General features: G+C 43.8%; 1 protein-coding gene across 4 annotated transcripts in view; it reads right to left on the bottom strand.

The window, feature by feature from the left end:
* CELF2 (CUGBP Elav-like family member 2) overlaps positions 1-21,409 on the bottom strand; it is a 466,579-nt gene that overhangs the window by 348,581 nt on the left and 96,589 nt on the right. For all 4 annotated transcript variants that reach the window (XM_072955424.1, XM_072955425.1, XM_072955423.1 and 1 more), the window contains exon 2: positions 19,795-19,830. In XM_072955424.1, the coding sequence (XP_072811525.1) occupies positions 19,795-19,830 (36 nt within the window). The remainder of the gene's footprint in view (positions 1-19,794; positions 19,831-21,409) is intronic.

Here is a 21,409-nt window from a genome sequence, read left to right as displayed (position 1 = left end):
CCAACACCCCTTCCAGGCAGATTTTCTTATTCTCCCAAGCATTTTCTCTGTCTGCTAAAATGCCATATTTCTTTTATGCGTTTATAGTACAGATGTGTACATTTGTCACGTTATGTTACTTAGGACCTTGAGAGCAGGAAGTTGAAGGCATTCTTAAATACTCTAGCAGGGAGTATTCTAAGTGCTAGGTGTTACGTACCTAGGTGCTCATCTATTCATTAATTTCTTTACTCCGCCAACACTGAAAGCCAGGCGCTGGTCTAGGCACCCGGGACACAAAGACAAGGAGATTCGGTTCCGCTCTTTCATACGCTTGTTAGATTCGCCACACAACGTGAAATACCTGACAGGATAAAGGACGGGGGTGGTAATCCGACCATCCTCACTTAACAATTATGTTTCATGCTTCCTTCTACTCCTGCCCTCATAAATCAAGGTAATTGCTTGGCAATCTGGCTAAGCCTTGTAAGGCAAAAGAGCTGTGCATGTCTCGTGTCAAATGGTGAACAGGGAGGGGGAGGAAAAGGGTAAATTATCCTGCCTCCCATCTGTGCCCAATCAGCTCTAAATCTCCAGGAAAAATGTGCCCAGGATCGCCCAAGAAAGATTCTTCCAACTGTGCATCTGCAGGAGGGGAGGAGCTGGCTGCACTCAGTGTGTACGCAGACCTGAAAGTCCGGCTTGATGTTTTGTGTCTGAGAGAGAGCGCGCGTACCTCTCATGGGCTGCAAAGGCTGCCTGACCTCCCCAGACTGCACACAGAGTCCAGGTCTGCCTGCGACGTGGGACGTGTGCTGCACATTTTAAAGAAGCCCTGGGAAATGGAAGACACCAGTCAAGTTCAAGTGCCACTCTGACATCTTACCTAACTTCAATGCAGCCACATTTAACATGCTGAGATTTTAAAATCTATTCTCACCCAGGAGGCTGGGACAAACAAGTAGTTTAAATGTCCTGTGAAACAGAAAACAAACAAAATGTGTGAAGGGGAGTCAGTGTATAGCAAGTGGTCAGGACCCACCGGAGCAAGTCTGCTCAGGCCGGAACCCCAACATCATGTGACCACGGATGAGTCCCTTACCCTCCCCACGTGTCACCTCTCAACGGAGAAAGTAACAGTACTTTGAAGTGTTACTGCGAGGATTACAGGAGTTCATGAGATGCTTACAACAGTGACTGCCAAGAATCAGCACCATGTAATGCTTATTAAAGTAAAAAAATTTAGACTTCATTTAAAAAAAAATCTTTTTAAGAAGAAAATTAGGGCGCGTGGACCCATCAGTAACCTTGCACAGAAAAGAACCCCTTTACGACCTCATCATTATCTGGAACCGACTCTGGAATCCCCACGTCTCCTGTGCAGCCAACATGATCTGGAGGAAAAGGCAAGGGGTACATTTCATCATCCACAGTGCATTTTACACGCACGACTCACTTAAATGGAAGAAAAACATCCAAAGGGGAGAAAGAAGTATCTTTCCCCAATGACACTTGAATAAACCTGAATAAACAGAAGCGCTGTAGGTAACGTAACCCTCCGGATAGAGCGGCACAAATGCGACACCATTAGTGAGAACCACGTGCTGTCCTGTGGGGCACGCAAGTCCCCAAATCGGCCTCTTTATGCCTTGTTTCATCCTTCATGTGCAATTTCATCTTTCTGGGGCCTGCATAAATCTCGCTCCCCCTGTATTATCTTCCCATTAGGAGCGAGCGGCTGTAATGACAGCCACCTGTTTTAACGACGGAGCCAGGGCGCCCTCGTTTTCAGCGGAGTGCTGTTCGTCTCCGTACCTTCCCCTCCAGGAGTGCCGGCCCCACCCTCACGCAGTCACGAGCCATTTCCGTGGCACCTGTTCCCCTTCTCATTTTAAAAGGTAAACTCCTCCCAAAGGGGCCCCTGCTCACCCCCCACCCCCGGCTACACTCTCTGCATAAGTCTTGTGCTTTCCATCACCATGATTTTCTCAATCAAATCATCGGGGAGTCGGGACAAGTGGAAGCTGGAAACATTTTTGGAGAAGGCGCGTGAGCATCCTGGGATGGCCCGGTCAGAAATGTGTCAGTGTGGTCAACGGCCACCTTCCCAGGCCCATGTCCTGGAACAGCAGCTTGTGTGGCCAACAGGTCCTTGCATCACCTCCCGGATGTCAGGTGTGCAGCCTCAACAGCTCCGGGGGGTTGAGTGCCCATGGCAGCCACGAATGCTGTGTGCCACTCAGATACACACAGGAGTTCCCAGAGTGCTGGCCACCTCAGATTAGCAACATTTGCAGGCTCCCCAGCACTGTTTTGTCTCCTTGGCCAGGATTCCTCCAGAGTCAGAGCTGCTGTGGCCAGCCCAGCCATGCTCTCAACCTGCCCATGCAGTCCTCGGGGCGCAGCGTGGTCTAAATGGGAGACACACAGCAGGTCTGGGACTGGCTCCTCCTCTCACCAGCTGAAAGGCCTTGGGCAAGTCTTCTCACTTCTCTGTGGTGAGACAGGTGACAGATGCCAGAGCACACAGGGAGTTGGCTCTTGGCACCTGTGGTCACCTGCTTTCCTCCTTGCCCTGAACACCTGAGTCCTAACCATCCTCCAGGTCGCAAGTCTCGAGGCACCCCCGCCCCCTCCTCCAGGAAGCCCTCCCTGACTTGCCAGCTTGCACTGCTCCCTTCCTGACCACCCTGGGGACTCCCTCCCCTCTTCGTCTCCCTCTTCTCTTGTCCGTGCGGCTGTACCCAACTCCTCCCCCCACTGCCGAAGTGCCTGTGGCTGGGCGGGATGGAGGAAGATGCTGTGAGCTGTCTTCACACCCCAGCCCTGTTCCTCCTGCCCCCATGTCTGACTCATTAACAGCATCCTCCAGCCCTGGGCCGTCTCCCAGCTGCTCCCGTCTACCCTTGGGTTGAATATCTAGGCGACCCATTGATGCCACCAGTCCCACAGGTGGATCTGAATCCACACACGCCTTTTCTCCTTCCCGTCCTGTTTAAATGGAAGCATTGGGGTTCTTTTCTTAGGTTAATTCTCTACCTGTGCTCTGGTCCCCTGATCTTTGCCTCCCTGGGGACAGCACCCATTTCCCACTCTCTCTTCTGACACCTTCTATGCATTTAAACACATGTAAGTCTTTTCTATCTTTAAGGAACATCCTATCTCAAGTCCATTATTTCCCACCAGCTACCACTGTCTCTCTCTTGTCCCATTTGAAGCTCAGCTTCTTGGATGAATCTTCTAGACTTGCTCACTTCCAAGTCACTGCACTACTTCCTAGCTAGATACTTAGGCTGGATATACCTTCTTCACCTGTTCGCTGGTGCTCAGAACGACTGAGATGCAATCCAGCTCTCCCTCTCTGCATGCAGAATGCCTTCCCCAGGTCAAATGTGCCCCTAGCCTCCTAAGGTAAGCTGCTTGGGAATGACTTCTGAAATCACATCTACACCAAGGGGAGAAGTGTTTCAAGAAGAAAGAAGTGGTCAACGGTATGAAGTACTGCGGAGAGACTACGGCGTGCGTGAAAGTGTCTACACACGGCTGCTCGTGGGTCGCTGGGGACTCTTTAAGGATTTGTGGGTAGGTGAAGGGGCAAATCTATACCCAGTTTTGCAGATCAGCCTCCTAAGCCCAAGGAGGCAAAGTGACTAAAGAGGCTCAAAGTCACATACCCAGACAGATTCAGTAACACCTGGACAGACCCACTAACACCCAGACAGATCCAGTAACACCTGGACAGACCCACTGACACCCAGACAGATCCAGTAACACCTGGACGATGTAGCACCAGGACAGGGGCTCCTGACATCCAGTTCAGTGTGTGCCCAAGACATGCCGACTATGTCGCTCTCTGGTGAGTAGAGACCAAGCGTCCCTTGTCCTGTGTGGCCAGAACACTACCCTTTAGGCCATGGCCAGCCGACCCGCAGGCGGGCACGTTGCAGAGTCCACCCATTCAGGACCACCTCAGGTAGTCTTCAGAACTGGATTTTTGAGAAGAGCATTTCCCCCAGGTCTCTGAGTCCTCCTAGAACATCCCAGTCTTTCCAGTCCAGTCCTAGATCACTCCTCTTTGGTTCCCTGTCAGTCTGCTTGCTCCGGTGGGAAGTACACATGGAAGGTTCTGCTCCTGCCGTCCCTCTAGGTCTCAGATCCACAGGCCCTCCTATCAGAGCCCAAGCTACTCCTCCTGCAGCCAGTGTGGGGGTTCTGCCCTCACAGGCAGTCACTCGACAGTGATACCTGTCTCACCATCCACCGGAGCAGAGAGTCCGGCCTTGAGCCTACCCTTGGTTTGAACTCTGGTTCTTTCTTAGCCATAGTGGGACAGTTTTCAATTACCAAAGAAATCACTATCACATTTTCCTCAGCCCTGATTTCCTTCTTCTTCACCCTCAAGGCATCAGTTGGCATCACCACAGATAACCGAGTTTGTCTTAGAACACAGCATGTAACTGCAGAGAATATTAACTCTCCATCGGAGTGCAATTTGGAATCATGTCTGTGTAGGCAGCTTCTAGAATGGTCCCCAATGATCCCCACTTCCTGCTTTTTGTGTCCATGTGCAGCCCCCCTTTTTGATCATGGGCTGGGACTTGTGACCCATTTACAATGAAGAGAACACAGTCACAGTCGTAAGATGTCACTTATGATACCAGGTGATAAAAAGACTGCGACTTCCATCGTGCTGGCCGTATCTTATTCTCGCTCTCATTGCTGCCATGGAAGCCGGCTTCTCTGCAGGGAGGCCCACGTGGCAAGGAGGCGGGGGAGGCCCCAGGCAACAGAAGACCAGGAACTTCAGCCCTCCGTCCACAGCCCACAAAGAACCGAAACCTTCCACAAGCACACAAAGAAGCTTTAAGTGGGCCTTCCTCAGTTGGGTTTTCGTATGAGATCGCAGCCCCAGCCAGACCCTTGGTTGCAGCTTCATGAGAAAATCTTGAAAAGTGAATCCTCATCTAAGCCAGGCCCAGGTTCCTGCCCCAGAGGAACTGAGATAACAAATGCTTATTGCTTTAAGCTGCTAAGTTTTAGGGTAATTTGTTATTCCAAACCAAGTTTGAGAGTAAGGAAGAAACACATTCAAGTCTTTTTTAATTTGATTCCTAAATCAAAATGAAGATGAGAAATACATTGCTGAAATGTACACTCAGTGACACATGGAGGGTGAGTGGCGGTCACCTGACTTTTGATTTCTAAGGGTAACTACAAAGAGAAAAACAACACTCATATCCTTCCATTCCCACCATCCCAACAGAATAAATGGAGGAGATAATTAGTTGTCACTTGCTGGGTGTCACTTCCTTGTTTTATTTGGCTCTTTCGGGCAGATGGAAAGTGAATCTAGCATCCAAGTGCAGTGTTAGCATTAATGAATTCCCAAAATACCCTTTCTTTCTGGGTCGAATTTACTTTGTAACTACTACCATTGCCAACCAAAAATTAAATCAATAAATCAGTATGGGGAAATTGTTGGGAGGAGCTAGGCGTCCTGCTCGAGGAAAGCGAGTGTTTATGGGTTGAATTCCCAGACCATTCAGTAACTGGCCCGCCACCCAGTTCCAGGGCCACGGGAGGTCTGGGCAGAGGGAGAGACAGCGTCCCGCTCCCGGGGGCGCGAGAGCACTTCTGCTTTCTGGGTCCACGCTGGCGCCGGTGCCTAGCACATTTCCCCACTCCTCCAGGACAAAGGAAAGGAATCATTGCCAAGCTCTTCCTGCCCGTTTCTGGCAAGAAAAAGGTTATTTCTAACTTATTAACCCTTTGCTAATACTGTCAAACTCTGCCTGCTCGATGCCTCTTTCCCACTTGCCCCGTTTTTCCTTTCCTGTGATTTTTCCAGAACGGTATCACTCAGTCCCCAGACAAAGGGACAAAAGAGCACTGGAAGTTATCAAGGTCACAGAGTTGTCATAGTTAGAGAGGGCTGTTTGGTAGAGAAAATGGCCTTTTGAGATTTTTCCATTCACGAATCAAAGAATGACCATGAGTGCTACAAAAGCTTCAGATGATCAAAAGTAGCACATAAGCCAAAAATGAACCCACCCACATATTTTGGGGAGGAGTCTCTCCCTCTAACCCTCTTCCCCGCTTACACATGCCACACACACACACACAGGGACACCTTTGGGTCCACGCCTGGCTAAAGAGAAACACTCTCAGGGGATAACTATCTCTCTGCATAATGAAAACCAGCAGGAGAATAAATGCAGGTAATCACATGCCAGTCCTAGACGCCCTCCTGCTTAGTGCCCTGTATGCGAAGTACCTGCGTGATTAACTGAACCCCATGCTCTTCATTCAAATACGGGGGCACCATGTACACAAAGCCCCTCGCCACCTGCAAACAGCCAGGGGAAAGGTCTGTTCTTGTCTGAACGCTGGGCATCTGCTGTCCTGACCTCAAACCTGCACTCCCCAGCCCACTCCATGACCAAGAAGCAAGTTTTCTCATCTAGGAGTTGCCACGGACAATCCACACTGCTCTTCCATGATTCTTGGATCACTAGGAACTCATATATATTGAATAATCGAAGATAAGCATATTACTAATCTTTAAAACATGCAGTAGACATAACTACTGGTGTCAAAAAATCCAAGTCCCCTAGCGCCAGCCTTTGGAGTTGAGGTGGTGGCTACCCAGGGTCATCTCTCAAGCCTACTTTCTCTTGTCCAGCTCCTTGTGCTCTGTAAGTCTGGCCAGCATACAGTTTAGATCTTCCCTTGGGGACCTAAGTCAGAAGTGAGATACCACTTTTAAAAACTATCTCTAACCTCTGATCCACCAGTGTTGTTGGCTGTCAGGGAGCCAAGGCTGGCTCTCCTCTTTCTATCTGAGTCAAGCATGTTTCTCCCTCCCTTCCCTCCTTCCTTCTTTCATTGAATAAATATTTATTAAGCATCGGCTCGGGACCAGGCACTGTAACAGGCAGTGGGAACCCAACAGTGACCACACTGATGAGGTGGATACTGTCAGTGCCCTGGTTTTGATTTGCCCTGAGGGTCACTGCAGATCCCTCCTATTTCTGCCTTTCAGAGTATGTTTTCTCGGGCCTTGGCCTGGGCGTGGGGAAGACAGACGTGCACAGGAACAAATTCTCCCTAGGGGCCGTCAACCGTTGAAGGACAAGGCATTATGGAACACATCCCAGCCTGCCTACCCCTCAGTGGGACAGCATCCCACAGGAGGCAAGAGGGCCCGAGTCCCCACTGCCCTGGCAGTAGCCCACTCATGAATCTGTCCGCGGGCAGCCCTCCCTTCCTGCCTCCCTCCCCCTCCCTCATGCCCTTGGACTCCAATCCCAGTCTCAACAGTCGGCTTTGGGGGAAACTCACTGAACATACAATCTCAGTGTTGGAGACACAGGAAGGTCACTTCCAAACTGTCACACAACTCTTATTTTTTTTCCAAGTAGGAAAACAGCAGCATGCCATAATAATTCAAATCGAGAATTATCCCAAGTTGCCTGGTATGTTTGCAATGGTATTTTAACATGTCCCCGAGCATCACAAAAATCCATAAGGCACTCATTCAAATGAAATTTGAAGGACACAGAAAACACAGGCATATTCTCTGAGAGAATTATCATGCGATGCCTTCCACATAATGCCCTAGCATCTTCCCTTCTCTAAATTTAAAGGTAATCCTTTGGTATTTGGGTCTTTGGGGTGGGCTGTACTGTTCAGCTTTTTGTTCAACCTAAATAACATTTCCTATTCTGCCAAATAATATAATTCCCTGAATCACACCAATTCTACTTAGTAAACTTTCCTTGAATGCTATTTTTCATCAACATCACATGCCTATTAGAAAAGAAGGAACAGCTGGCTTTTCAGTGAAGTGATTATCTTTTCATTATTGAATTCTGAATACTCAACATTACCTATCTCTCTTTCGATCTCTCTTGAGTCATCCCAAATTAGACTGCTGTACCCAAGACACCCGAGTTTACTTTAGGAAAGGGGTGAGGATGAATGGAAATAGAGGTGAACGAAGAGAAGTAACATTGCTTCTATAAAACTTTGCAGTTTCATATGAAATAAATGAAACAAAGACAACTTTCACATCTGCACAGTCACTAAATGTCAGTTCCCAGGAACCAGCTATATTCCTGGATATGAATGAATATATATATACATTCATTCTGTCATATTATCCAGACCGACACTGTTTACAGCCACTGATACATAATGAGAGTATCTGAGAACTCAAATCATTTGACATAAATAGGACTTTGTATTTGTGAAATAAAAACTTTCTCATAGCCAAACTTCTGCTCTCTCCTTCAATGTTAGCTGTGCGTTGTAAACCCAGAATTGAAAGTCAAATCTTGATTGATATTGTATCCTGAAATCGTGTGGGCTGGATAACATAACATTGCTTTTATAGAGTTCAATCCACAGGATTCTACAGTGGTTTTATAGGAAGTCTGAGTTTGAAAAGAAATTACTCCTGCAGTGGCTGGTTCCAAAAAACCCTCTTTAGCATCTTCTCAGAAAGTAAACAAGCCAACCAGAGATAAGGCAGAATACTGTAAACTAAAGCATCATATTCCTAAAGAATGGATGAAGAACTTGGAAAGTAACTGGTACTTCTTTCCAACAAGATGTGGCTGGTGGGTCGGTAAGTCCCTTGCTGCGCACAGGCGGTCTGAGAACTGATCATCAGGTTTCCTGGGAGAGCTTGTTTGAAATGCAGACTCTCAGGTCTCCTCCCAGACTAACTAGATCAGAATATATATTTAAGTAAAATCTTCTGGTGATTTACATGCACGTTAAAATTTGAGATGCACTATACACCATGATGTAACCAGCATCAACACGAGTCTCAGCACTGGCTTTCACTCAGCTCGAACAAAGCTATGGTGGAAACCGTGAAAATAAATATTTTGTCCTCAGGGGAAGGTGGGGGAGCAGGATAGAAAGTATCAGAAAAGTGGTTCAAGGAGTTCCAGATCTATGGTCCCAAATACAAACTCTGAAATGAACATGGTCTTCATCCTCACCAAGCAAATATCGGCCTGTCCAGCAAAGTCCATGGACCCACTTTTGACTTGCTGATGCTCAGTCTATTCATCTGTAAAACCAGGAGGTGACACAAGATACGTTCCATCCAGCTCCAAGTCCTAACCTTGGACATATCAAAAAATAACAGGGGCGGTGTTGGGCAGAGGACAACATTCACAAAACAGAAGAATATTTGCACAATTCTTATGCAGATTACTTTGTGATCTTGGACAATTTTTATGTTCAAACGTAATTACTGCTCCACTGAGAGTAACCATTTCTTCTTTTTTTTTTTTTAGAAAAAATATTTATGTATTTAAAAAACTTTTTTGGATTTTTTTTTTTTTTTTCTTTGCTTGAGTGAGAGTAACCATTTCTTACCCTTTGTTCGTTCTAAAGGTCTTATTGCTACCTTCTGCTCTGCCGAAGTCAATAACAACACACACATACATCAGAGAAACGAAAGAATCCACTGAGAGTTTGGAAGAGGAAGAGAGGAGAGAAAAACATGTAAGAAATCCCTGGGGTTGCAGGGTTGAGAATTCACGATGGCGACTCCAGCTTCATCCTGCTCTCCAGTCCTTCTCTCCTTTCACAGGGTCTCATGTCCCACTTTTCTGCAGTACTATTGTCCTCTACTACAGCTAGACACAGGAGCATAACTTTCTCCCTCTCACCAGCAGCTCTGTACGGTGCTTGAAGGCCACACACAATCACAAACAAAATTTAGATTCAACACGATTCAACATCCCCCAGGCTGATTTGCTACACCAGCTACCACGTAGCCTTTATGAGCCGTCGTCCCTTCACTGTTATCTCTAAAATTGTCCCAAAGAATCTCCCAACTAGTCTCTGATCTTTTATGGAAAATTTTCATTTATAATATTTAGGAAATGCAGCGACTAGGTTACAAAATGAATGGATAAAATGCGGCATTCAACTTGGGTTTCAGTTCACCCTGGTATTAAAGAGAAATTCTTGCATCATGGGAGTTGAGCTTGGATACGACTTTCTCAACTAAACACAGTCAACTGCCAGAGCTTCAGGCAAGAACCCAGAAAAGATGAAACTCCAGACATGATGGAATTAGCCAAGAGGTATGAGGCCAAGATGAGAAAAGCCAAATGGGACCAGGCGGCCTCCACAGTCCTGCTGCCAACAGAGCCCCCCTAGCAGGGCCGTGGACCAAATTTTCATAGTGAGTGTCAGGAACAAGCCGGCAGGTCAGGTGGGCAGTTAAAGGGGAAGTGCAGTCTCTGGGGAAGTCACTCCAGAGAACTCTTTTTATTCATTCTCTTGAGAAATTGCCAAAATGAATTAGAAGCCATTGGAGTATTACACTTACCTCTGCTTCAGCGTTATTTGTCTTCCAGGACTCCATATCAAGTTTGCACTTTGCTTAATTTGGAAAAGGCTGCCACTTTGACAGGCAGCTGCAAACCCCGTGTGCGGGTACAAAATGACTTCAACTAAACTTCCATGCCAGCGACGCCCAGGACGCCTTATTACTAGACGCTCAAAGCTCCAGTTCCACATCCACAACGGGTCCCTCACTCCCCACTGGAAATGCTCATCCAGATACCTGTCCTTTATCTCGAGCTCGGTATGATACAGCCCTCCTTCTAGCCCCACATTTCCCAACGAGCTTCCCCCAGACCACCCTCCCTGGGTTTTGCGGGTGACACCTGACCTTGACGGTCACTTGGAATGGCCTCTCCTTTCATCCCCTGAGTTTCAGCAAGTAATATTGATTTGTTTCTCCCAGGATTTTCTGTAATCAACTGTTCTTTTTTTTCCCTTTCCACAAAGACCAGTCTAAAGCTCGCAAGCTGGCTTCTACCTACTTCTCTAATCTCACATTTTCATTATTCTCTCAACAAACCATCTGGTTGAAACCAGCTGGCTGAATCCCTATTTTGAAACTCCAGATTCCTTGCTCTTTGCTTGGTGACTGCTGTTTCTTTCTCCAGATCTACATCCTCCATTGTGATATTTTTCTAATTGCCTTACCAAAAAATGTTCTCTCCCTCCTCCCAACTTAAATGTATGATCAAGTTAGACGATGCTTAAGGCAGTTAATAGAAATGTTTTCATCTCATCCTGTAATAGCCTTTGCACTAGGCTCTGATTGCTAAGGAAGACATAATTTCTGCTACTACAAGTCAGATTTCTACTGTTAGAATCCTGGGGTTCTTGAAAGTGGACATCGCCATACCTTGCAGCCTTCATAAGACCTCATAAATTTCCTTGTTCCTGTGGGTGCCCGGGGATGCAACTAGTAATAATGATGTTGTTAATATCAAGAGATTAAAGTTTCATTACTTGTGATGTCCAGAAGCATCTTCATGATTCATGAAATACATATTTTTAAAGTTGTGAACTATTCATAGAAACCTATTGCACCGAAAGCCTAGTTTGGGGATGACTCCCGTTCGCTTTGTAAGGGGAACGTGGGGGGCTCTGATGAGTTACGAGTCACCAGGTGTCACCATCATAGATGCTCGCCCGAGTTCCCTGGGTCTGAATCTGGCTGGGGGTGGGGGGTGGGGGTCTCAAATGTAACTCTGTGGTGGTAAAGCAGAACGTTCACTTCTTCACTGGACGGTCATGCTCCCAACATGAATTTTCTCTTCAGTGTCCTTCGATAGCTCGGCGTTACTCCTTAACATCCCATCCTTCCTCTCCCACCAGAAGCATGACAATTAGAGGGTTAAGGATGAACAGTCAGGCTAAATGGTGAATTTATCTTCTCTGTTGGCTTGTGTCACTGCCTCAGTTTGGTTTTATATACAGTGTTATGCGAGTTTAATGTTGCTTATTTGGAAAATGAAAACAATATCAGATGCCTGAGAGGTTTGAGCCCAAAAGGAAGTCTGGATATTTGCCAGAAAGAAGGCAACAGGAAATACATAAGGGAAACATTTACAAAACCTAATCTGAAAAAGAAAGCTTTACAAGGTTTAAAAATATGTATGAGAATGCATTTTATTAATTTACATGATCTCAGTAGCTTGAAAATTCCAACCACTGATGGAGGCAGATGTTTAAGAAGGTAGAATAAAAACCAGGCCAACCCTGCATGGGAAGAGAAACGCTCCCACCTGGTGTTTCATCAAAGCTCAGCAGACAGCAAGGTCTGAAACCCTCCAGGGGAGGCAGAGGGGCCTTTCTCCTGAAGTGCGTTATACAACAAAGCACTATTAAGTCAATATGAGAAAAATTTATTTAACCTATAATTTTATTTTGGCAGCATCCCTTTAAATACAAAAGAAAATGAATGGCAGAGGGTTATGAAACAAAATCCTTTACCCCAGAGGCTCCAATAGCTCTTAGGATGCTCAACCCAGGAATTCTCCCTTACTCTGCAACGCCTCTCCTTCCAACATGCTGTGTGTGTGTGAGTGTTCACGTGTGCATGTGTGTGCATGTGAGTTTGCAGGTTTTCTCTTCAGCCCTCTCAAGCAGTGCAACCTCTACACAGCAAATGGGGAATTCTAATTGCAAAACTGTATCTTCCACAGAATCCACTTTCTACCCATTTGCTCTGGAAGCTCTACGGATATGAATGCTTCCACGAACAGGATGAATAAAGGCCCAACTCTCCACAGTGGCAAATCCAGGAAGTGGCAGGTTTTATCTTCAAGGAGTTCAACGGCCACACAAAAGCTCTCATGCGCAAAGAATGGAATTTGCAAATTGGGATAAATGTGCTTTTAAGAATTTTTGTTTTGATCATTTACTTCAGGTAACACTTGTGGATAATATAACATAGCTTGAATTCCTCAGCAGATAAAGAAAATCTAAAGGGGAAAAAAGAATTAGGGCAGGCCTTTATTAAATTTTAAAGTATGTCTTTGCTATACTCTTATGAAGAGCCAAATAGGGTATCAAAATCTCTGGAGATCACCAGTATAATTTCTTTATCATGTTCCATTTAAAATTTAATTATGCAGTCTACAACAAGAAGAATCTAAGCCGTTTAAATAGGTCATGCAGTGAGTAACTTAACAATAGTCTAAAGTTTTTCTTGTAAAGATCGTTCCTTTGATAGTCTGTTACACATCAGAACACTATATTATAAAACAAGTGTAATTTAATTCAGTCACTGCGGACTCTTATAGACATCTATAAAGAATGAAATGTTTTGATTTTGGTTATTTAGAGAATTAACGAAAACTATGTTCCTGAATAGAGCTGCTCAAGACAGATGGGCACTATTTACATAAATCCTTTCTCTGGGTAATTGTTATTTTCTTGTATTGTAGCAAGGCCAAGGGAATTTTACATTTAATACCTGGGGTATCATCCAGTCATCCCCAGCAAGGCAAAAATCTAGCAAATGAATAATTAATATCTGAATTAGAGGTTTCTATGGCCTATGGCTTGACAGTCCTTCATTTCTCCCCACAAATTTCAACTAGCATGCAACTTTGATTTCCTTAAAATAAAATGACAAGGTAAACACGGTTTTGAGCACTATGCACCTAGCATTTCATTTCATTCTCAGAACAACTGGTCCTATTATTACCCCCACTTTACAGATAAAGAAAATGAGGCACAGGGAGATGAAGAAATTTCCCCACGGTCACAGAACTAGTAAGGAGCTTAACGGGGATTTGAACATATGCTGGAGTTTGTCTCCAGAGAGACAGGTGCTGGACCACTTCACCAAGCTGCTTCTGATAAAGCACAAAGGCATCTTGTGGGAGGGGAGCGGAGGGTAGAGCTCAGTGGTAGAGCGCATGCTTAATATGCACCAGGACCTGGGTTCAATCCCAGTACATCCACTTAAAAAAAAAAAAGGTGTCTTGTCTTAGACATGGACAGTACCCAAGTGTTGGTAAACATAATGGGCATAAAGCTATCTCAGCATGAACCACTCTAAGAGCTGCTATGTATTGATTACTCTGTGTGCCAAGCGAGAAACTTCATATGGGGTATCTTTTCACAGTGACACTATGAGATGGGTACCATAATTTTTCCAAATTTACAACTGGCAAAACTGAGACAGAGATATTAACTAACTTGCTCAAGGTCACACGATTACAAAATGGCAAGACACAGGACAAGACGCAAGTGTGTCTGAGCCCAAAGCCCAATCTCTTAACCTCTATGCTAACATATATGCAACAGCAACAGCTCTGAACAGCTTGGTAACAGCCGAATTTAGGCTAATATCTTTTTAGCCAATAAGATGAATTTTTCCAGGTGCCAAGAGTATTGATGCAGTGAGCAGAGTGGGAAGGGTGACAGAAGGTGAAAATCATATATCTGGTGTAAGACCGGAATTCTGGGAGAGTTCTGCAGTGCTTCCTCCCTCCTTTCCTCTTATAGACTGATCAGAAGTGGCCTATCCTGCTGCTGAACTCCCTGAGTGCCTTTTGTCTGCTTGTATGTCTTTCCACCTTTCTTACTGCCATAGACACTTCCCACCTAGCCCTGTGATTGTCTGTGCTGCTACCCTAGACACCACTTAGGAGAAGAGACAATGATCGGTTTGTTTCCTATCGCAAAGCCTATAACCGTCCTCGGCACACAGCTAGTGTCCGATGCGCCTTTGTTGAATTAATGAATAAACGATGGATGTCGTGAATATTGGGCTGCGCCAGACCTGGGTCCCAGGAAGCTGGTGAAATTGTCCTTTCTTAGGGACTATAAAGAAGACAGGAGATGTTATCAGTTCTAGATTACTTAGAGTTTGGCCTAGAAGTACCAAGATTTTTTCCCCCTATTTCCTCCACCTTCCAGGCTCTGGCAACCACTTTTCTAACTCTCTGTTTCTATGTGTTTGACTTTTTTTTTTTTTTTAAGATTCCATGTATAGCTTATATCAGGCAGTATTTGTCTTTCTCTGTCTGGCTTATTTCATTTAGTATAATGCCCTCAAGGTCTATCCATGTTGTCCCAAACATCAGAATTCCTTCCTCCTCATGGCCAAATAATATTCCAGTGCCTATATACACCACAACTTCCTCGTCCATCCATCCACTGACAGAGACTTAGGTTGTTTCTACATATTGGCTTTTGTGAGTAACATTGTAATGAACACAGGAGTGAAGGTATCTTTTTGAGATCTTGTTTTCACTTCCTTTGGATGCAGAAGTGGTAATGCTGGATCATAAGGTAGTTCTATTTTGATTTTTTTGAGGAACACCCCCCCCACTGTTTTCCATAGTAACTGCACCAATTTCAATCCCACCAGGACTGCTCAAGGGTTCCCTTTCTCCGCATCTTCACCAACATTTGTTATCTTTTGTCCTTTTAATGAAAGCCATCCTAACAGGTGTGAGTTGATAGTCTTGGTTTTCATTTCCCTGATGATTTGTGATGTTGAGAACCTTTCATGCACCTGTTGGCCATCCGTATGTGTTCTTTGGAAAAATGTCTATTCAGTCCCATTTTTAAAATCAGACTGTTGGATTTTTTGCTATTGAGTTGTGTGAGTTCCTTATGGATTTTGGGTATTAAGCTCTTATTAGACATATAATTTGCAAATGCTTTCTCCCATTCCATAGGTTGGCTTTTCATTTTGCGGATGGCTTCATCTGCTGGGCGGAAGCTTTTTAACTGGATGTCATCCCACTTGTTTAGTTTTTCTTTCGTTGCCTTTGCCTTTGGTGTCACTGACATTCTTATCTTTTAGTTTCTAAAGGTCTTTCAGAAGACAGTATCTTTATTAAGGACAATGAGAAATACGAGATTCTGTTACCTACCAAAGCCCTCCAGAGAGGGCGGAACATCTAACTTAAACCCCACAGAGTACAAGTGTGAGCTGAGCTGGCACAGATCACTTTGATTCTCTTGGTCTCTGCCTTTTCCCCTTACTGTTTCCCCTTAGTCGCACCCACGACTGAGAATCTGAACAGTCAGAATGTTGAGTCTTGCCTTCCCACTACATGGAATCAGTTGAGTTCAAACATCAGATAGTGAAGACTAATAACTGAAGACCAAAATTCCATAAGTGAAGCTGTCATGTAATGACTTTTATCTCTGACAGTCACACAAACCAAGGAGCTCTAACTTCTTGGTAAAGAATGTCAGACAATAATCCTATGGTGGATAGTGATGTTCTAGGATTTGTGCATTCGCTTCTTCTACTGAATACTTATATTTCCTAACTCCCTTAGAGAAGACATAGAAAAAAAGATCAAGTGATTTGAGTAAAACAGAGAAAAAAGGCTAAATTTTTCTTTAATAACTTTAATTGTTAGCCCCTGCCTCCATTGGTTTACGCTGAAATCTAGTAAAAGATGGCATCTCATTTACATATTTACATATCACATATACCTTATTTACATATTTAATTATTGGAAAGCTTCATTTCCTGATATTTCATGTTCTTCAAAGAGCATCCTGACTTCTGGGTATTGTGCTTTAAGAACCAGTTCATGAATCTCTACTGGAGTCCTCCAGATGCTCTTATTAAGGTCTATTAAGTAGCTTTATTTTCTATACTGTTTAGTTTATGTTAAGCAACAGTAGATTATGTTCAAGGAATTAAAATGCTCTCTCTTTTTCAAAAACAGCTGCTAACATTGCATGATTACAGTAAAACCTCTGTTAATGTAAACCTTGTTAATACCTTTGCTATCCAAAATAAAGTTTTACCTCTGTGTAGGCATTATGTATATTAAAACCCCGTCTTATTGTAACTAATTCAGTACCTCCATTCCCTAGGAACAAGCGGGGGTTTACTATGATTTAATTAAAACATATCTACTTAAACTAAACACTTTTCACCATTAAAGAAGATCTCAAAAGGCATGCCTGAAATGGAAATAAACAATTGTCCCGATTGCCAAACTTTGCTCCAGCAAAATAAAAGCGAGGAGTCTCGGACAAGATTGAAAACAAACCTTCTCACAGCTCAAGAAAAGAACCCAAACATCCCGTTTCCAGGACACTTCAAGATAAAGAGGACAGCATGAGGAAAACGTGTAGCCAGTTTAAATGTTTGTTTAAATCCCGACAAGATCATGGGTTTTAATATTTATAATATAATTACAAGGCTTAGTGCTTGTCGCTCATGCAGTCTAATTTTTTTCTGGCGACATATGATTACCAGGCTTTCGTTTCAGCAGTGGCAAGAACTCTAAACCACATTTAGGTTCTCATTAGTAATGAAAAACTAACGGAGCGTTCCAGTATCTTGTGCATCCATTTCATCTCCACTCCACGCGTTCTTCACAACCAAGACACAACCCGCTGCTGTATGCTGTGTACGTTCTCACAGAACGGTATCAACCACGGGCCAGCTTTGTAAGACAATCAAAGTTGAAATACCCCATCTCTGTGCTATATTTGTAAATGGTCTTTCAGAAAATTTCAAGACCGTCAAAACCAATGAAAACCAAAAGCATAAAACTGCTATAAAATGCCACTGCCTCCCTTTCCAGCCACGTATCACTAGTTAGCAGCTGCCCAGATTTCAATTTTCCACTTTTCCTAGATGCCACTGCATAAGTGCACTTTCAGGACTAAAAGGATAAAAACCCCAAAGTGTCACGTTCCACTAATCGTCAGCCAACAAACAGAGTAACTACAGGTGCCTTGTTCTCAGCGCACCGAGGTTTTCCGGGGCTCATTTGCACTTTCCCAGTGACAGGCTGAAGAAATCTGCAGAAAGGGCTGGAAGTTGAACACCTGACTGAATTCTACAAGATTGTAACAAACAAATGCTAGCAGAAGAAATAGCCTGGATGCCAAGAGAAGCAGTCATCATCAGTCATGTTACTTCATGTCAGTGTCAAGAAGGGAGATAACTGTCAACGGATCACGTCCCAAACTGACCCCAGAGCAAGTGAAACATAACACCTGAAACTACATGAGAAGAACAATTGAGCAGTAACTGATGTATCATTTCTCACACCCTTCCTGCCAGGCATTACAACGGCTGTGAACTGCAGTTCGAGTGGGGTTGGTGTCATGTTTATTTTCAACGAGACGCAACGTTAGGATAAGAAAAATTCATGGGAAAAAAAAAGTGGGCTTATTCCTAAAATACCTCCCACCAAACTCAAAGAGAGAGCAGATTCCTTCCAGTAATAGACCGACTGCAGCAGAAGACCATTCACAGGCAATGTGGGAACTGTCACTTGGTATTCACAACGGAACGCTCCTGAATAGAATTCAGGATGTGCACCAGATTTCTCAGACATCTGAGTAATTTTGATCTGCATGATTACAGCTCCGTGTGGGTCTCATCTGACAACACGGGGGGTGGCCCACTCCTTAGCTATTCTAGAGAAGTTTAAAAGTCATCCTTCATTCCATTATTTTGGGATTAACTTCTTCACCACAAACATGGGCAGATACACAACTCTCTGCCTCCCAGAAAACGACAGGATGCCTCGGTCTGCACAGTGGACTCTCTCCAGAGTGAAAGCACACGGACAAACGGACTCCGTGGGGACACGTACATCCAGAACACACGCACGCTTTTAACCCTGCAAACCAGCGCACGGCTGAAATGCTTCTTCGGGATGTCATCCAAAGAATTGAGACATACAGGAACTTAAATATTTGGATCACAGTAAACAGTTTTTTGGCACTATCAATCACAATCCTGTAAGCAAAGATTCTCTTTACATTAAAAAAAAAAACTGAATGTGCTTATCTCCTGAAACAGATGGTGAAGATGTGTATTCTCCCCCTCTCCCCCATGCTGTTCATTATCACAGCCTGTACACTCTCCTCTACTTCCTGAGTCTCTTGGTTTCCATTCCCAGCAGTTCCCAGGCAAAACCCTATGCCCTGTTCATTCATTCATAGGTGTTACTGAGCACCTTCAAGGACCCAGGCAGAGTGCGAGGTGCTGCATGGGATGCCCAGTAAAATATCCCTGAAAACATTTCCACTCCCTCTCCTCCCTTCCTCTCCTCCCTTCCTCTCTTCCTTCCTCCCTTCCTCCCTCCCTCCCTCCCTCCCTCCCTCTCTCTCTCTCTTTCTTTCTTTCTTTCTTTCTTTCTTTCTTTCTTTCTTTCTTTCTTTCTTTCTTTTTTCTTTTCTTTCTTTCTTTCTTTCTTTCTTTTTTCTTTTCTTTCTTTCTTTCTTTCTTTCCTTCCTTCTTTCTTTCTTTCTTTCTTTCTTTCTTTCTTTCTTTCTTTCTTTCTTTCTTTCTTTCTTTCTTTCTTTCTTTCTTTCTTTCTCTAATAAATAGTGCTAATCATCTCTGGTGGCTAGTTGTCTATAATTTGCATCCTGTTAATTATCACTTATTTCATAAAGTGACATAAAGTACCAGAAACATATTAAAGACATGGATGAAGTTATATATTAATCTCTTTCTCTGGTGAGATAGTAACTAATTATTTAAATGATAATATGAATTACAAGTGTATTTATAGTATCATCAAAATCAGGATGTAAGTTCTTTAGGGAAAGCTCAAAATTTTTTCTCAAATCTAGAAATCCTTAAACGCAATAACACTCATGGATATGCTGAGGGAACAAAGAATCCAATGCGTCTTCAGATGGCCAACGCCCGTGACTACCACAAAGGAAGCAGCGCGTTTATGACTTCTGCGGAGAAGACAGCTCAAATGTACACATGTGTCTATGTGATGTAACTTCAAAGGAATGAGAATGATTTCTCCAAGTCACGGATGGACATTGCTGTCATTACTTCTTGGTTACATCACTTCTACGAGACTCATACACAGTCCTTGTCATTTCCATGGTAAAGTATGAGTTAAGGTCTGACATGAGGAAGAGAGAACGAAGACCTCCCTGAGGGCCTACAGTGCCTCTCTCAGGGTGTGACATCAGAAATCACATACGGAACAGGCAAAGCACGCCGCTTACCTCGGCAGACTTCCAGCTAATTCAGTGGTTGTCTCTCTGGAAGGAAAAAGAAGATAAGCGTGATTAGCTTATTTCGGTAAATTATACAAATGTGTTTAATAAAACCAGAACCTAATGCATCAAGGCATCACGGTATCACATGTTTGTGCAGAAGATACTGTATATGCAGCTGTTTAGAAATTTCAAATGGACTAATCACATTTCTGATTAATTCCCATAAACGTTTCAATGGTTACTTTCCAAGGAAATTTTATACACACGCAAAATATCTGCCTCTGCTTTTCGGTGGCAGAGCTCAGTTGAGTTTAAAACATCAAACTTTTAAAATGTACAACATACACAAGGAAACGAGGAAGGGAAGGGAAAGAATCCTATACCATGTTTTAGATATTTTCCACTTAAACAAAGCACCTGTATCTCTTTCTGAGCATTATTTAGGAACAAGTTCCTTTGAGGATGTGCCTCTGTGTTGAGGATCTTTGTCACCTGAGGTTTGTGAAGGAACGAATGTGTAGAGTACAAAATCCAATTCCTCTCATTGCAAATGACTGTTTTTCATTTCTTTGCTATAACGTCCTACCAGCTGGGATTGTTGAAGGAAGATGCTATGACAATTCAAATGGCACAAACGATAAGTCACTGATGGAAGCTCTGTAGTTTGTGAATAAGAGTGACCAGAGACACAGTTCAGAACTTTTTCCTAATTGCAATGTCTTATCTTTTGATTACAGGATGTGTTCTTGGAAGGAACGGGAAGCAAGGAGGGGGAGATAGCATATCTCAACAGCCAGCCTCTAACAGTGAAGTTAGCTTAACCTTAGACTGAGGGAACCAAGGCATAATTCTTAGAAACAGAGGTGCGTAATCTTTTTCATGTCATGTAATCCCTTTAAGAATCTCATTAAAGATACAAGCACCTCAGGTAGGAAAAACAGTGACACACACACACACACACACACACAGAGAACGTGGTGTACAATTATAAACAGTTCCTGGACCTCCAAAAGCGAATATGTCAGCCCTGGATTAAGACCACTCACATTGTCTTTATGCACTCATTTTGTTAATCCAAATAAAAGACTTCCTCATGGTTTCTAGAACTCCCTCCCACCTGCTGTCTGAGACAGTACCTGGTCATTGTAGGAACATCCTGGTTCCCAAAGAGACATACTGTCTCAAAAATATAAGTGATTATAATTTCAGCTCCTATAGAATTGTTCCTCCCCAAATAACCACATAGTATTAAACTTTCAGCTTCTCATGCTATAGCAATCGGCTTTTGAGAGAGAGTTTTTGAGAGATTCTATTCCTTCAACAAAACCACAGTTGAAAAGCACTGTCTGCTGTACTATAGAAGGTCTCAGGTATATTCACTTCTAAGAGTTTACTTAGTGTCCGCATAGGAAATTACTCTTTCAAAACAGAACCTGGAATTGTGGGTTCCCCCCAGCTAAGATGCACCCCCTCCCTCTAGTCTTCCTTTATAACCTGTATCACAATAGAAATATCTCTTAAATTCTCTTTTCTTATTTATCATTTTGTCACTTGAGACCAGCACAGATGAGTACTCAAGAAATATTTATTCAATTTGTAAGGAATGAGTTAATGAACTTTT

The sequence above is a fragment of the Vicugna pacos genome, chromosome 35 (assembly GCF_048564905.1).
Source record: "Vicugna pacos chromosome 35, VicPac4, whole genome shotgun sequence".
Taxonomy (NCBI): domain Eukaryota; kingdom Metazoa; phylum Chordata; class Mammalia; order Artiodactyla; family Camelidae; genus Vicugna; species Vicugna pacos.
This window is presented reverse-complemented; position numbering and strand designations above follow the sequence as displayed.